This window comes from Scyliorhinus torazame, chromosome 4 (genome assembly GCF_047496885.1).
Source record: "Scyliorhinus torazame isolate Kashiwa2021f chromosome 4, sScyTor2.1, whole genome shotgun sequence".
Taxonomy (NCBI): Eukaryota; Metazoa; Chordata; class Chondrichthyes; order Carcharhiniformes; family Scyliorhinidae; genus Scyliorhinus; species Scyliorhinus torazame.
The window spans coordinates 181,255,438-181,273,649 of record NC_092710.1 but is presented as its reverse complement, the minus strand read 5'-3'; the positions used below and the strand labels follow the sequence as shown (position 1 = coordinate 181,273,649).

At 47.1% G+C, this 18,212-nt stretch overlaps 1 protein-coding gene across 2 annotated transcripts in view; it reads left to right on the top strand.

The window, feature by feature from the left end:
* Positions 1 to 18,212, top strand: part of LOC140410622 (microtubule-associated protein RP/EB family member 3-like) — a 222,307-nt gene that overhangs the window by 116,987 nt on the left and 87,108 nt on the right. For both annotated transcript variants that reach the window (XM_072498937.1, XM_072498938.1), the window contains exon 4: positions 692 to 893. In XM_072498937.1, coding sequence (XP_072355038.1) covers positions 692 to 893 — 202 coding nt within the window. The remainder of the gene's footprint in view (positions 1 to 691; positions 894 to 18,212) is intronic.

Here is an 18,212-nt window from a genome sequence, read left to right as displayed (position 1 = left end):
TTTGTAATATTGCCAGAGGTATCCATTTATCATTTAAGTCGTAGAACATGTCCCCGTGGGACTCTACACATCTTTGTTTCCCAAACAATACTTCTCATTAGTCGCCATCTCCCTTTTATGGCAAACAGGTTTTCAAACCACCAGTCTAATTTTAGAACCTCGTATGGAGGACATTATACATTTCATTTCAAAATTCCAGTAAATTATTTATACTCACTGATGAGTCTTCATCCCCAAATGTATTTACCTCTTTTTAAAGTCTAAACTTCACGTTTCACACCTTTTTGATGAGGACTATTCTTTGAAATTCTTCTCATTTCTCTATGTTCAATTTCTCATCTTACTCTTTGCTTTACACATGCTTTATGCAATTTGCCACTGCTCTTTTTTTATGTTGGGGGGCTAGTTTCTGTGTCTTTTAACAAGCATAGCTTGAACTGTGTAAGCAAAACATCAATACAAGGTAAAATGTTATAATTGGTAAGTTTGACTCAATTATTATTTGTTGAAATAAAATAATTGAATAGTTATACATCTTAGTAAAAACAGACAATCAAATCCTAGGTAATATTTTTCATTGAAAAATGTAATAGATTTCTTCTATCTCACAGGTATATGGAGGATAGTTTAATTTGAAGAATAAGAACTCACAAGATTGGACAAGAAATGTAGTTCTTGTTTTTGTTTTCAGATTATTCCGGTCGAAAGATTAGTGAAAGGAAAGTTCCAAGACAATTTTGAATTTGTTCAGTGGTTTAAGAAATTATTTGATGCAAACTATGATGGAAAGGAATATGACCCAGTTTTGGCAAGACAAGGACAGGATGTATTTACGCCACACAACCCAGGTGACCAAATATTCAACAAACCAAGAAGACCCGTGGGCACTGCAGGTAAATTTCTGCTTACCTGTTACATTCTGGAAATTTGTCCTGTTTGAACACACTCTTAAATGATAACTAATGCCCTTACTTCCATGCTGAGTTTACATGCAGAGGGTATGTTCTGAAGATAAATGCAAGATACACAAAAGGAAGATTGGAAGAAGCTCTGTCACCCTAAGTTATCAGCATTTGGAATGCATTGCAGCAAGTGTTAATCAGTGTTAAATTGTTTACACCGTACAAATATGTACTGTCTAATGACCTAAAGAGGGGGAATATTATAGAGCAGGATTTTTCAAACTACGGATTGTGACCTGCGGACGAGATATGTCGGATAGGGTCACGGGGTGATCAGTCGCGGCGTTCCTGATCACGGGAAAAGTGCCCAATGGCCGCGACCACCTTTTAAGAATGCCAACCACGACTGGCTTTTAAGTTGAGAATGTCGTCCGCAATCGGGTTTTAAATGTGAACGATGCAGTCTTTCCACCAGAGGCGGTGGCAGAGAGCAGGTCTTGTGTCCAGCACGTACACTGAAGTCATGCGCCCTGTACATCGTGCTTTTGGTGTGAAATCACAGAAGAGGGATTTCTCCATTTTTTAGCTGCAAGCAAGCAAGCAACAGGACTGTGAAGAACTGAAAATGGATTATTTTGTTATAAGGGAGAGAGGACCAGGATATCGCAGCTGAATCTGCTGAAGAGAGCTGCACAGGAGAGTCCACAGCAGGACAAAGTAGTGCTAGTGTGAGCTTCTCAGGAGAGTCCACGGCAGGACAAAGTAGTGCTAGTGTGAGCTTCTCAGGAGAGTCCACGGCAGGACAAAGTAGTGCTCGTGTGAGCTATATACAGAGCTCCAGGGTCTCTGGTGAACAACCTACTGAGAAGAAACTGAAATCGGGACCAAAATAGTATAAAATTGATTTATTTTATAATTGTGCCAATGCAAATCCGGATGAAAGCCCGTGCATGTTATATGCGGGGAAGAACTGACAAATGAGAATTGGATGCTAACAATGTCTTACCTTGCAGGCATCTTTTCAATTCTAAACAAACTGAACCTTAAATTGCCAGGGAAGGATGATGATTGCTTTCGGCACTGTGAAGAAGTAGTTGCTTTCCAAAAGTCATTAAAAGTTTGGCAAATGTGAGTACAAGGCCAAACTACTATCTGTTCCCCACACTGCTACAACACAGTGTCCATAGACTGGCAAGCCTTATTCAGTCGCATCTGGCTGCGCTGATCAACAGTTTTTGTTGCTACTTTCCAGAGAAGTTTCAGATTTTGAAAGAGAAGAGATGTGTTTTGCGTTGGCCCCAGAGTCAATTATTAACTTACAGCCGACTCCAAATAAAGAGATTAAACTTCTGAGCCTCCCCTGTTTCAGCAATTAAAAACACGCCACAAGTCCATGAGGCTGTCAGCATTCTGTAGTAGCATCTCCGAGGAGTATCCAGTGCTAAGTAAAAATAGCATTTTCTTGCTATTGCCCTTCACAACAGCCTACATTGCAAGGTTGAATTTTCCGTCCTCACGAAGATGAAGACAGCACAAAGGAATCGGCTGAGTACTGCACCTGATATGCATATTGCCCTCTCCTCCTGTGAACCTGGTTGGAGTGAGATTGTGAGGACCAAGCAGGCTTATCTGTCATATTTTTTTTATTTTTTTTAAAATAATATTTTATTGAAAATTTTTGGTCAACCAACACAGTACATTGTGCATCCTTTACACAACATTATAACAATACAGATAATAATGACCTTTTTTATTTAAACAAGAACAAAAGAAAACAATAACAAATAAATAAATATTAAATAACAAAAATAAAAACGAGCCCTAATTGGCAACTGCCTTGTCTCAGGCCACACACACCCCCCCACCCCCCAAGTCCTGGGCTGCTGCTGCTGCCTTCTTTTTTCCCCCATCTATCTTTCCGCAAGATATTCGACGAACGGTTGCCACCGCCTGGTAAACCCTTGAGCCGACCCCCTTAGGACGAACTTAATCCGCTCTAACTTTATGAACCCCGCCATATCATTTATCCAGGTCTCCACCCCCGGGGGCTTGGCTTCTTTCCACATTAGCAATATCCTGCGCCGGGCTACTAGGGACGCAAAGGCCAAAACATCGGCCTCTCTCGCCTCCTGCACTCCCGGCTCTTGTGCAACCCCAAATATAGCCAACCCCCAGCTTGGTTCGACCCGGACTCCTACTACTTTCGAAAGCACCTTTGTCACCCCCATCCAAAACCCCTGTAGTGCCGGGCATGACCAAAACATATGGGTATGATTTGCTGGGCTTCTCGAGCACCTCGCACACCTATCCTCCACCCCGAAAAATTTACTGAGCCGTGTTCCAGTCATATGTGCCCTGTGTAATACCTTAAACTGAATCAGGCTTAGCCTGGCGCACGAGGACGACGAGTTTACCCTGTTTAGGGCATCTGCCCACAGCCCCTCCTCGATCTCCTCCCCTAGCTCTTCTTCCCATTTCCCTTTTAGTTCGTCCACCATAGTCTCCCCTTCATCCCTCATTTCCCTATATATATCCGACACCTTACCGTCCCCCACCCATTTCTTCGAGATGACTCTGTCCTGCACCTCTTGTGTCGGGAGCTGCGGGAATTCCCTCACCTGTTGCCTTGCAAAAGCCCTCAATTGCATGTACCTGAATGCATTCCCTTGGGGCAACCCATATTTCTCAGTCAGCGCTCCCAGACTCGCGAACTTCCCATCCACAAATAGATCTTTCAATTGCGTTATACCTGCTCTTTGCCACATTCCATATCCCCCATCCATTCCCCCCGGGGCAAACCTATGGTTGTTTCTTATCGGGGACCCCCCCAATGCTCCGGTCTTTCCCCTATGTCGTCTCCACTGTCCCCAAATCTTCAGTGTAGCTACCACCACCGGACTCGTGGTATAGTTCCTTGGTGAGAACGGCAATGGGGCTGTCACCATAGCCTGCAGGCTGGTCCCCCTACAGGACGCCCTCTCTAATCTCTTCCGCGCCGCTCCTTCCTCCTCTCCCATCCACTTACTCACCATTGAAATATTAGCGGCCCAATAATACTCACTTAGGCTCGGTAGTGCCAGCCCCCCCCTATCCCTACTACGCTGTAAGAATCCCTTCCTCACTCTCGGAGTCTTCCCGGCCCAAACAAAACCCATGATACTCTTTTCTATCCTTTTGAAAAAAGCCTTCGTGATCACCACCGGGAGGCACTGAAACACAAAGAGGAATCTCGGGAGGACCACCATCTTAACCGCCTGCACCCTCCCTGCCATTGACAATGCTACCATATCCCATCTCTTGAAATCTTCCTCCATCTGTTCCACCAACCGCGTCAAATTTAGCCTGTGCAATGTGCCCCAATTCTTAGCTATCTGGATCCCCAGGTAACGAAAGTCTCTTGTTATCTTCCTCAACGGTAGGTCTTCTATTTCTCTACTCTGCTCCCCTGGATGCACCACAAACAGCTCACTCTTCCCCATGTTCAATTTATGCCCTGAAAAATCCCCAAACTCCCCAAGTATCCGCATTATTTCTGGCATCCCCTCCGCTGGATCCGCCACATATAGTAGCAGATCATCCGCATATAAAGATACCCGGTGTTCTTCTCCTCCCCTAAGTATTCCCCTCCATCTCTTGGAACCTCTCAGCGCTATCGCCAGGGGCTCAATCGCCAGTGCAAACAGTAATGGGGACAGAGGACATCCCTGCCTTGTCCCTCTATGGAGCCGAAAATATGCCGATCCCCGTCCATTCGTGACCACACTCGCCACTGGGGCCCTATGCAACAGCTGCACCCATCTAACATACCCCTCTCCAAAACCAAATCTCCTCAACACCTCCCACAGATAATCCCATTCCACTCTATCAAATGCTTTCTCGGCATCCATCGCCACTACTATCTCCGTTTCACCCTCTGGTGGGGCCATCATCATTACCCCTAACAGCCTCCGTATATTCGTGTTCAGCTGTCTCCCCTTCACAAACCCAGTTTGGTCCTCATGAACCACCCCCGGGACACATTCCTCTATTCTCATTGCCATTACCTTGGCCAGGACCTTGGCATCCACATTGAGGAGGGAAATTGGTCTGTAGGACCCGCATTGTAGCGGATCCTTTTCCTTCTTTAAGAGAAGCGATATCGTTGCTTCTGACATAGTCGGGGGCAGTTGTCCCCTTTCCTTTGCCTCGTTAAAGGTCCTCGTCAGTACCGGGGCGAGCAAGTCCAAATATTTTCTGTAAAATTCAACTGGGAATCCGTCCGGTCCCGGGGCCTTTCCCGTCTGCATGTTCCTAATTCCTTTCACCACTTCTTCTACCGTGATCTGTGCTCCCAGTCCCACCCTTTCCTGCTCTTCCACCTTGGGAATTTCCAGCCGATCCAAAAAATCCATCATTCTCTCCCTCCCATCCGGGGGTTGAGCTTCATACAATTTTTTATAAAATGTCTTGAACACTTCGTTCACTCTCTCCGCTCCCCGCTCCGTCTCTCCTTCCTCGTCCCTCACCCCCCCTATTTCCCTCGCTGCTCCCCTTTTCCTCAATTGGTGTGCCAGCAATCTGCTCGCCTTCTCTCCATATTCATACTGTACACCCTGCGCCTTCCTCCATTGTGCCTCTGCAGTGCCTGTAGTCAGCAAGTCAAATTCCACATGCAGCCTTTGCCTTTCCCTGTACAGTCCCTCCTCCGGTGCTTCCGCATATTGTCTATCCACCCTCAAAAGTTCTTGCAGCAACCGCTCCCGTTCCTTACTCTCCTGCTTCCCTTTATGTGTCCTTATTGATATCAGCTCCCCCCTAACCACCGCCTTCAACGCCTCCCAGACCACTCCCACCTGAACCTCCCCATTGTCATTGAGTTCCAAGTACTTTTCAATGCATCCCCTCACCCTTAGGCACACCCCCTCATCCGCCATTAGTCCCATGTCCATTCTCCAGGGTGGGCGCCCTCTTGTTTCCTCCCCTATCTCCAAGTCTACCCAGTGTGGGGCATGATCCGAAATGGCTATAGCCGTATATTCCGTTCCCCTCACCCTCGGGATCAATGCCCTACCCAACACAAAAAAGTCTATGCGTGAATAGACTTTATGGACATAGGAGAAAAACGAGAACTCCTTACTCCTAGGTCTACTGAATCTCCACGGGTCCACCCCTCCCATCTGCTCCATAAAATCCTTAAGCACCTTGGCTGCTGCCGGCCTCCTACCAGTCCTGGACTTCGACCTATCCAGCCTTGGTTCCAACACCGTGTTAAAGTCTCCCCCCATTATCAGCTTTCCGGTCTCTAGGTCTGGGATGCGTCCTAGCATTCGCCTCATAAAGTTGGCATCGTCCCAGTTCGGGGCATACACGTTTACCAAAACCACCATCTCTCCCTGTAATTTGCCACTCACCATCACGTATCTGCCCCCGTTATCCGCCACTATAGTCTTCGCCTCGAACATTACCCGCTTCCCCACTAATATAGCCACCCCCCTGTTTTTCGCATCCAGCCCCGAATGGAACACCTGCCCCACCCATCCTTTGCGCAACCTAACCTGGTCTATCAGTTTCAGGTGCGTTTCCTGTAGCATAACCACATCTGCTTTAAGTTTCTTAAGGTGTGCGAGTACTCGTGCCCTCTTTATCGGCCCGTTAAGCCCCCTCACGTTCCACGTGATCAGCTGAGTTGGGGGGCTTCCCACCCCCCCCCCTTGCCGGTTAGCCATCATCTTTTTCCAGCTTCTCACCCAGTTCCCACGCAGCTGTATCTCTCCCAGACGGTGCCCCCCCGCCCATCCTTTCCTGTACCCACTCCCCCCTTTCCCCAGCAGCAGCAACCCAGTAATTCCCCCCTCCCCCCCCCCCCTGCTAGACCCCCCGCTAGCGTAATTACTCCCCCCATGTTGCTCCCAGAAGTCAGCAAACTCTGGCTGACCTCGGCTTCCCCCCGTGATCACGGCTCGCACCGTGCGACGCCCCCTCCTTCCTGCTTCTCTATTCCCGCCATAATTATCATAGCGCGGGAACCAAGCCCGCGCCTCTCCCTCGGCCCCGCCTCCCATGGCCAACGCCCCATCTCCTCTCCCTCCCCACCTCCCCCCATCACCACCTGTGGGAGAAAGAAAAGTTACCATACAGCAGGATTAAAACATAAAACCCCTCTTCGCCCCCCCCCCCATTCGCCCCACCACTTTGTCCAAACGTTCATTTTCATAATCCAATCATTCCAATTTTTCTTCTACAATAAAAGTCCACGCTTCATCCGCCGTTTCAAAGTAGTGGTGCCTCCCTTGATATGTGACCCACAGTCTTGCCGGTTGCAGCATTCCAAATTTTATCTTCTTTTTGTGAAGTACCGCTTTGGCCCGATTAAAGCTCGCCCTCCTTCTCGCCACCTCCGCACTCCAATCTTGATAAACGCGGATCACCGCGTTCTCCCATTTACTACACCGAGTTTTCTTCGCCCATCTAAGGACCATTTCTCTATCCTTAAAACGGAGGAATCTCACCACTATGGCTCTGGGAGTTTCTCCTGCTCTCGATCCTCGCACCATAACTCGGTATGCTCCCTCCACCTCCAACGGACCCGTCGGGGCCTCCGCTCCCATTAACGAGTGCAGCATCGTGCTCACATATGCCCCGACGTCCGCCCCCTCCACACCTTCAGGAAGGCCAAGAATCCTCAAGTTGTTCCTCCTTGCGTTGTTTTCCAGTGCCTCCAACCTCTCCACAGATCGTTTCTGGTGTGCCTCCTGTATCTCCGACTTCACCACCAGGCCCTGTATATCGTTCTCATTCTCTGCTGCTTTCGCCTTCACGACCCGAAGCTCCTGCTCCTGGGTCTTTTGTTCCTCTTTCAGCCCTTCAATCGCCTGTAATATCGGGGCCAACAACTCTTTCTTCATTTCCTTTTTTATCTCCTCCACGCAGCGTTTCAAGAACTCTTGTTGTTCAGGGCCCCATATGAAACTGCCACCTTCCGACGCCATCTTGGTTTCTGCTTGCCTTCCTTGCCGTTGTTCCAAAGGATCCGCTGCAATCCGGCCACTTTCCTCTCCTTTTTCCATCCGTGTCCAGGGGGAACACCCTTCTGGTTTACCGCACGGTGTTTTTAGCCGTTAAAATTGCCGTTGGGGCTCCTATCAAGAGCCCAAAAGTCCGTTCCACCGGGAGCTGCCGAAACGTGCGACTCAGCTGGTCATCGCCGCACCCGGAAGTCTCTATCTGTCATATTAAAGGGAGGGAAAAATGGTATGTTGCGAAGGTTGGCCTGTGTGGGTCGCGAAGGTCAGCCAGTTGGTAAAAGTGGGTCCTGGGAAAAAAAGTTTTTAATAAAACTGTTATAGGATATGGAAGAAAATGGGGCCCTAAATTTGGTGCAAGTAAGATTAATTAATTAACATTTATGTTCTACAGAGAGAAAAGGAGGAAGGTATTTAAACAGCGAATCTGGAAAAGAATGGGAATTGAGGCTACCCCAGGAGACAAATGACAAATTGCTGTCAAGGAAGCAAGACATAGATATCCTGTGGTGTTAAGTAAGGGAAAGAGAACATCCGGTGGCGGCATGTAGGTGAAGGTTGAATGACTCCTGCCAGAGTCTTCAATTTTTGGATCTTTATGCCTGGTCTCAGGGATACTTGTTGGAAGATCTGTTGTGGGAAGTTCTAAGGAATTGGTGGAATGTCAAAGTTCCAGAAGGAAGGCCAGGGAAGGAAGGGGAAGAGCGAGTGCTGCTGTGAATCCAGCCGGCGAGTGCTGCTGTGAGTCCAGCAGGAGGAAGATGTCAGGTACTGGTTCGTCAGGTGGGACCGCACCAATTATGATTGAGGCTCTGACTGAAGTGATAACGGGGGAGTTTGAAAAGCTGTTAGCCAAACATCTAGAGTTGCATTGGAAAGAGATGATGAACTCGCTCAAGAAGTGGATGGAGGAGATGCTTGCCCCATAAAGGTGGCTTTGAAGAAGACGTTGATGGAGATGCAGGAGCAAGGAGAGAGGATGAAGTGGGTGCAGGAGGCATTGTCGTAGCATAGCAACCAGTTCACCTCGGGTGAGGAGCTACGAGGGTGGTGGAGTTCAATAAAAGGCTAAGAGCCAAATTGGAGGATCTGGAAAACAGGTCGCGGAGACAGAATTTCAGGATCATTGGCTTGCCCGAGGGTCTGGAGGCCGACCGATTACATTGTGGATATGTTCACCAAGTTCATGGGGGGAGGGGGAAGAGCTCTCCCTCTACGAGTTGAGCAGGGCCAATCGGTCTCTCCAACTGAAGTCTAAAACGAATGAGCCACTGAGGGCTGTAATAGTCTGCTTCCATGGCTACCAGGTGAAGGAGAATGTTTTGAGTTGGGTGAAGCAGAAACGAGAGGTGAAGTGGGAAGGTGTTGGCATACATATCTACCAGGATCTTACGGAGGAGTTGATGAGAAGGCCTTTGGTCGGGTTACGGCAGGACTGTACAGCAGTAACATGAGATTTGGAGTGATCTACCCAGCAAAGCTGAGAGTGACGCACAATTTGAAGGACTTTTATTTTGAGGTGGTGGAGGAGGTGGAGGGGTTCGTGAAGGCTGAAGGACTGGGACTAAGATGAGTTTAGATATGGACTTTAATGGTGTGAATGGGGATCTTTTTTCTTTGTTTTTTTCACTGGTTGGCAGCATGGTGGCGCAGTGGTTATCGCTGCTGCCTTACGGCGCTGAGGACTCTGGTTTGATCCCGGCCCCGGGTCACTGTCCATGTGGAGTTTACACATTCTCCTTGTGTCTGCGTGGATCTCACCCCCACAACCCAAAAAAATGTGCAGGGTAGGTGAATTGGCCAGGCTAAATTGCCCCTGAATTGGGGTTTGTAGGATTTTGGACATGGGGGATCGGATTGCTGCTTGTGTTTCAGGGAGGAGGAGGGAGCTCTGGTAGGGGTCACCTCGCTAGCAAACAAAGGTGGGCTAGTGAACTGGAGTGTTGTGAGGGTGGGGCTGCGGTCATTGAAGCCTGCCTGGGCAGGTTTCGATGGGCTTGGAGGTGTGATTGGTGGGGGGATGGGATTGAGGTGTTTGCAAGAAGAAGCAGTTGGTGGGATTTTGAGAAGGGGGGTTGGGGTTGACGGTGACTAGAGGATAGGGTGGGTCCCGCCGGATGGGGCGGCACCTGGGGTAGTAAAATATGTGGATAGAAGGGATGGTGCTGGGGGGATGCTGAGAGGCCCTGGTCAGAATAGTGATGTGGAACGTGTGAGGGTTGGGGGGACCAGTGAAGAGAGCACGAGTTTTCTCGCAGTTTGAAGAGTTTGAAAGATCATGTGGTGATTCTCCAGGAGACCCATCTGAAGGTGAAGGACCAGATGAGGCTCAGGAAGGGGTGGGCGAACCAGGTGTTTCACTTGGGGGGTTTTGATAGGGCCCAGGGGGCGGTCATTCTGGTGGGCAAGCGAGTGAGGTTCCAGATTGAGACGGTTTTGGCGGATCTCGGGGGTAGGTACATGATTGTAACAGGTGCGTTGGAGGGGAGTTGGTGGTGTTGGTTAGCATATATGTCCCCAATTGGGATGACGTGGGGTTTATGAAACACTGGCTGCCATTCTGAATCTTGATACCCATGAGTTGATTGTATTTGTATTTGTTTTATTGTCATGTGTACCGAGGTACAGTGAAAAGTATTGTTCTGCTTACAGTCCAGACAGATCATTCCATACATGAAAAAACATAGGACATACATAAATACATAATGTAAATACATAGACACAGGCTTTGGGTAAAGCATACAGGAGTGTAATACTACTCAGTAGAGAAGATATGTGAAGAGATCAGATCAGTACATAAGAGGGTCGTTTAGGAGTCTGGTAACAGCAGGGAAGAAACTGTTTTTGAATCTGTTTGTGCGTGTTCTCAGACTTCGTATCTCCTGCCCAATAGAAGAAGTTGGGAGAGAGAATAAGCCGGGTGCGAGGGGTCTTTGAAGAATCTGCCTGATTTCCCAAGGCAGCGGGAGGTGTAGATAGAGACAATGGATGGAGGCGGGTTCGTGTGATGGACTGGGCTGAGTTCACGACTATCTGTAGTTTCTTACGGTCTTGGGCCGAGCAGTTTCCATACCAGGCTATGTTGCAGCCAAATAGGATGCGTTCTATGGTGCACCTGCAAAAATTGGTAAGCATCACTGTGGACATGCCGAATTTCCTTAGTGTCCTTCTCATTTAGGTGGCCCGGGATTGGGCAGGTCTTCGGAAATTTATTTTTCGAGCTTGGTGGAGAGGGTGAAAGCAGATTAGTTGCGGTGGGATAATTTTCCGCTATCGTTGGCAGGTCGGGTGCAGGCAGGTAAGATGAGCATTTTGCCACAGTTTTTGTTTTTATTTCAGTGCCTGCTGACCTTTTTGACCAAGGCGTTTTTCAAGGAGATGGATAGGCTGGTTTCTTCGTTAATTTGGGCGGGGAAGGTGGTACTTCAGAGGGGACGGCAGTTGGGTGGATTAGGCCTCCCGAATCTGATGTATTATTACTGGGCGGGGAATGTGGAGAAGATACGGAGTTGGAATAGGGAGGTGGAGGCTTTGTGGGTAAGGATGAAGGCGGGCTCTTTTAAGGGGTTGGGTTGCGGATGCTGGCAATGGCGTTGCTCCCGTTAGCTCCAGGGAAGTATTCGGGAAGTCCTGTGGTAGTCGCTATGTTGAAAATTTGGAAACAATTCCGGCAGATCGTCAGGTTGGGAGCGGGGTTGAGGTTGATGCCGATCAGGGGGAATCACAAATTCGAGCCGAGGAGGATAGATGCGAGGTTCAGGGTCAGGGAGGTGTTTCTGGGAGGGCGGTTTGTGAGCTTAGAGGAGTTGAATGAGAAGTTTGGACTGGCCTGGAGGAGAGCTTTCGGTACATGCAGGAGCGGAACTTTGCGAAGAAGGTCTTTCCGACAGCGTCCGCCTCTTCGTTGTCGGAGGAGGTGTTGTCAGTGGGTGAACTGGAAGAACGGTCATCTCGGCGATTTATGGGAGATTCTGGAGGGGGATAATGTGTCCATGGAGGGGATTACGATCAAGTGGAAAGAGGAGTTGGGGACAGTATTAGAGGAGGGATTGTGGTGTGAGGTGCTGCGGAGGGTGAATGCCTCAACCTTATGTGTGAGGCGAATGATGGGTTCTACAAACATTAGGGTTATTTATTTTCCAATTTGGAGAGCTGGGTACTGTCGATCGTTTGGGGGGGGGGGGGGGGGCGTTCTTGTTTTCGGGGTTTAATATGTTGGGTATCATTTTTGTTAGAAAATGTAAAATGTTGAAAATTGGAATAAAAATACTTTTTAAAAACTATTAGGAAAAGACGTACCCGGGGAAAAAGTGGTTGCTTGCAGAAGTTTGTCTTAGGCGTCTCGGTGGCTCATCGGTGGAAAAAAGACGGCGGGACTCCGTCTAAGACTCCGGCTACTCCACTAGTGGCCGAGATGCCTACGAGCACCTTGGCGATAGAATTTGACAGGGGCAGATTGTGTCAAGGGACCTCTGTAAATTGATGGACGAGGCCTTGGCTCCCACTAGGGTACTAAAAGTTTAGCCCTTTTTGCTTAGTTTCAGGGGGTATTTTTGTTTAAAAACCCACATATTTAATGGGATAAGGAACCTACATAGGAGAAATGGCCAGAAAACCCAGGGGTAAAAAGGTTGAAAGCAGAAGTTGGTCGACAGAGTCGTAGGCGCCTCAGTGGCTCGTCGGTGGAAAAAAATGGTGCACTCCATCTTGGACTCCGGCTACTCCACTAACGGCTGAGATGCCTACGAGCACCTTGGCGATAGAATTTGACAAACACAGGCAGGTTGTGTAGGGGGATCTCCACAAAGCGACGGAAGAGGTCTTGGCTCCCATCCGTTTGGCATTGGAGAGGACCAACAAAACAGTAAAGGCATATGGAGCCACAATACAAGGCACGGAGGTGGCCATTTTGAGGCACAATGACCAGATTGCCTCTTTGGAAGCGAAGATGTCTCTGATGGCCTATGCGAATAAAGCACTGAAAGCCAAAGTAAATTATTTGCAGAATCATTCCTCTAGGTAAAACATCCCTGGCACTGTGAAGCCATGTGCTAACCACCATGCTACCATGCTGTGAAGAAGCATGGACTGGACGCAGGGCGATTGAGGTTTTTGGATATTGGAGATGAACATGTTGATATGTGGAAATGTTGCTGTTCCTTGTTCATGTTTACATTTTTCTGTTCTTGTTGGGTTTTATGTAGGTTTTTGTTCTAACTGTTGTGAAAATATATTAGTAGTTCTGTTTTAGATAATGAGCTGAGTGTTTTTGTTCTGTTTGGAGTTAGGTTTATTAGAAGTAGGTTTTAGTTGTTTATATTCGTCTTGCTGTATTCTGTATGCGTATTTGGGTGTAGTAATGTCTGAGGGGGGATGGAAGTGGGGGGTAGGGGTAGTTTACTGACCGTGACTGCAGATTTTTGTTTAATCTTGGTAGCGGGTTTGACGGCCATCTTGGGTGTGCCTGGGCTTGATGATGTACTTTCTATTTAACTATTAGATAATCCCTCTTGGTGGAAATGGCTGACTCTGGATCGAGGTGGGGGGAAGAGTAGGAGACCCCCAATTTGTTTGGTCACCTGGAATGTCATGGGATTGAATGCCCAGTGAAAGAGGTCAAGGGTATTTTCTCACCTTAAGAGTTTAAATGCCGACGTGGCGTTTCTGCAAGAGACTCAATTGTGGATCAGATACCAGACAAGGGATGGTGGGTGGGGCAAATTTTTAATTCGGGCTTTGATAGTAGGGCCCGGTTGAAGCAATATTAATCTATAAAAGGATTCAGTTATCTTCCACTAAGATCTTGGTTGACCCCAATGGTAGACATGTTATTGTCTGTGGATCTTTGGTGGGCACCTCGGTGGTTCTGGTTAATATCTATACTCCAAACTGGGACAGTACAAATTATATTAATAAGCTGCTGGTCTCCATCCCTGATTTGGATTCACCTCAGCTTATTTTGGGTGGTGACTGAAACTGTGTTCTGGACCCCAGTTTGGATCAGTCCATACCCACATCTCTGACTCCATCAGGGGTGGTGGCCAGGGCGTTGTCGTTTTTCATGGAACAGATTAAAGGAGGGGGGGGGTGCAGATCTGTGGCATTTATTGCACCCAGGTGATAAAAATTTTCCTTTTCTTCTCTCATGTGCACCAGCTATACTCGCGTATCGTCTTTTTTGTAATGGATGGGTCTCTCCTCCCTTTTCTGGAGGCGGCAGGTTACTTGGCAATTGTGATTTCAGACCATGCCCCACACTTCATTGATTTGGCACGAGAATCAGATCCCTCCCAGTATTCGGCATGGAGATTGGATGCGGCATTATTAGCGGACAAGGGATTTTGTGAACAAATGTCCTCTGCTATTTGGGAATAATTAAATTTAATAAAAATTAATCTATCTCACCTTTTATGCTGTAGGAAGCCCTTAAGTGGTCATCATGGGGGAGATAATTTCCTCCAAAGTGCACATGGTAAAGGCAGCAAGGGCGTAGCAGCAGAAGCTGCTGGACTCCATTCTTGAGGTGGGCCTTCAGTACTCACTTGCCCCAACCCCAGAGTTGGTAAATAGGAAAAAGCTACAGACACCATCTGAATTATTATCAACGGATAAGGTGGTGGGCCAACTGTAATGTTTGAAGGATATATTTTATGAACACTGGGAGAAGGCCAGTCGCCTCTTAGCTCATCAGTTGAGACGGCAGGCAGCTTCTTGGGAGATTGTACGTGACTCAAGTGGCAGCCTGGTTTCTGCCCCACCTCAGGTCAATGTGGTGTTTGAAATGTTTTATCACGATCTCTATAGGTCTGATAGGTCTGATCCTCTGGCGAAGAGATCGGTCATGACTGATTTTTTGGATGAATTATCTATCCCAGCTGTGGAGAGGGAGAGGGGTGAAGAGTTAGAATACCGGTTGGGCCCAGAGGAAATTATAAAATGCATTTGGTTTATGCAGACAGGTAAAGCTCCTGGCCCTGATGGCCTCCCCATTGAGTTTAATAAGAGGTTTGCAGAGCAATTGGTGCCTCTAATTTTAAATATGTTCAATGACTCCTGAGGGGGGGGCAGATTTGTGGCATTTATTGCACCCGGGTGTTCGTTGCTCTTTACACTTGTGTAGGCCTCTATTTCCTTGATCCTTCAGAAAGACAAGGACTCAACAGAGTGTGGGCGTACCGACCTATTTTACTTTTAAATGTGGACATTAAGTTACTCGCTAAAGTGCTGACACTGTGATTGGAGCCCTGCCTCCCAGAGGTGATCTCGGAAGACCAAGCAGGCTTCATCAAGGGTCAGCAATTGTCGGCCACTGTACGTTGTTTGTTAAATGTTATCCTCTCCCCTTCTCCGTTCCTGAACCAGAGGTGATTGTTCCCCTAGATGCTGAAAAGGCGTTTGATAGAGTGGAGTGGGATTATCTCTATGAGATTCTTGGGAGGTTTGGATTTGGACAATTTATCCTGGATGTGTTTATTGTATAGGGCCCCTACTGGTAGTGTTCGCACGAATGCTTTGACTTCTGGCTACCTTCTGCTGATTGGAGCACGAGGCAGGGGTGTCCAGTGTTTGTTTTGGCAATAGAACCACTTGCCATAGCGCTGAGATCTTCTTGTAAGTGGAGGGGGAATAAATCGGGGAGGGGTGGAGCAGAGGGTGTCCTTGTACATGGATGACCTGCTCTTTTAGATTACGGATCCAGTATCCACTATAAATGCGATAATGAAGCTGCTTGCGAGATTTGGTTCCTTCACTGGGTATAAGTTGAATTTGGATAAGATTGAATACTTCCCAGTTAACCCCCCTGGCGAGGGAGCCTATCTGGGGATGTTACCTTTCCACCTTGTCAGATCTAACTTTTGTTATCTGGGAATATGGGTGGCCCACGCTTGGCCTCGCTTCATAAATTAAATTATAATAGTCGAGTTAGTGGTGTCAAGTCTGACTTACAGAAGTGGGACAACCTCCCCTTGCCCTTGGCGGGCATGGTTCAGACTATTAAAATGAATGTTCTCCTGAGATTTTTATTTATTTTTCAATGTCTCCCACTTTTCTCCCCAAGTCCTTCTTTGTCAAAGTTAATAAATTAGTGTCCTCATTTATTTGGGTGGGAGCCCAAGGATCCGTAGGGCAATCCTTCAGAGAGGTAGGCAATCAGGAGGTTTAACAGTTTATTAGTTTGCCATTAGGCAGCCAATATTCAGAAGATACTGTTGTGGTTCAGTGATCTAGGTTCCATTTGGGGGCAAATGGAGGCGAGTTCCTGTAAGGGTTCTAGCCTTTGTGCAATAGGTGTCATATCGCTGCCGTTCTCTCCGGTAAGACATTCCCAGTAATGGTTTCCACCCTGAGAATCTGGAAGCAGTTCAGACAGTATTTTAAACTCAGTTCAATGTCTTTCCTGGTACCTATCTGCAATAATCACCTATTTTTACCAGTGGGTTTGAATTTGGCTTTGGGTCATGGGTAGGGTTTGGAGTGGTTTGGGGACCTGTTCATGGAGGAAGTTTGCCAGCTTTAAGGAGGTGTCAGCGAAATTTCAACTTCCTGGTTCCAGTTTTTTCAGATACTTTCAGATCCACGATTTTTTGAACAAGGCTTTTCCCTCATTCTCCTTGGCACCACCTTGCTCCCTATTGAAGAGGATTTCGTCTTTGACTGGGTCTGGTGGGGGACTATTTCATGCATATATGACCAGATCCTATCAGCGGAGTCGGCCCGTTGGATGAGGTGAAGGTGAAATGAGAGGGTCAATGCGGCCCTATTCTGGACGATGAGGCATGGCGTGAGGCTCTTCACAGTGTCAATTCCACGTCCTAGAGCTTGGCTTAATCTGATCCAATTCAAGGTGGTGCACAGGGCTCATTGGACTAAAGCGAGGATGAGCAGATTCTTCTCTGGTGGAGTACAGGTATGAAGGTTGTCCTCGGGGGTCCGGCTAATCACGCTCATAGTTCTGGTCTTGTCCCCAGGTGTCCCAGGTTAGTAAGCCCAGTGTTTTGGCTTGGTTGGGTGATCTCATGTCTTTCTTACATTTGGCGAAAGTTAAGTACACCATTAGGGGGTCAGTAGAAGGGTTCTACAAAAGATGGCAGCCATTCATTTCCTTTTTAAAAGAGCTAATCACCGTCAGTTGTCATGGGGTTTAGATTAGTTCTGTGGGGTTAAGTTAATTTGTGCTTTGGCTTGTTTGTCTTGTTATTTGATATTGTAACTTGGATTAGTAGTTTTATATTATTATGTTTAGAATGAAAACATTTTTAATAAAGATTTTTTTTAAAGGAAGCAAGACATTTGGAAGGGAGGGGTACCTTAACTTTGGCTGGAGCCGCCAGAGTAAAGGAAGCAGCAGAGAAAAATAAATTATTTAAATAATGCCCAATGAACATGCTTTCATAAAACATAATAAGCAAAATAATCTTTGCACAGCAATGCAGTGACCAGTAGTAGAACTGCAAACTGATTCAAAACACCAGGATATAGAATACATGTTAATTTAGTGCCATTAAACCTACCACTGTTTTTTTTTCGTTATTCGTTCATGGGATGTGGATGTGGGCCAGCATTTGTTGCCCATTCCTGAGGGCATTTAAGGGTCAACCACATTGCTGTGGGTTTGGAGTCACATGTAGATGTGTGATGGCAGATTTCCTTCCCTGAAGGACATTAATGAACCAGATGGGTTTTTAACAACAATCGACAATCGTTTCATGGTCATCATTAGACTTTAAATTACAGATTTTAATTGAATTCAAATCCGGGTCCCCAGGGCATTATCCTGGGTCTCTGAATTATTAATCCAGTGACAATACCACTACACCAATGCCTCCCCTAAAGGCCTAATGTGCCACCTACAGGTCTAATGAGCATTACAGGTAAATGGGCACATTCTGAAAATGAGAAAATCCCATGGAGAAGGTTGATGTTGGGAATTTCCATGTATTTTGAAACGGACTGTTGAGACTTTTGTTCGTAATGGATTGAAAGGTCATCCTGAATTTTGTTTGGACAATACTTAAAAATATATCTCATGAAATCCATCTGCTCACAATTATATATACTTGAATAACACTATGTATTGATGTTTGGTGATGAGATAACATTAGTAGAGCAGTTAAATGAAGTAGAAATGACATGATGTGATAAAGCGATTGATTCTGGGGAGCTGTTATGGTTAGGTGGGATTTGACAGCCATCCCAGAGCCTGACATGCTCTGGGATTCCAGAGTTTGGACTGTCTTTGCTGTGTTGCCCCTTCCCATTGATAGCCTTCCATTCAGTACAGCAGATTGACCTGTACTTTTTCCAGTTA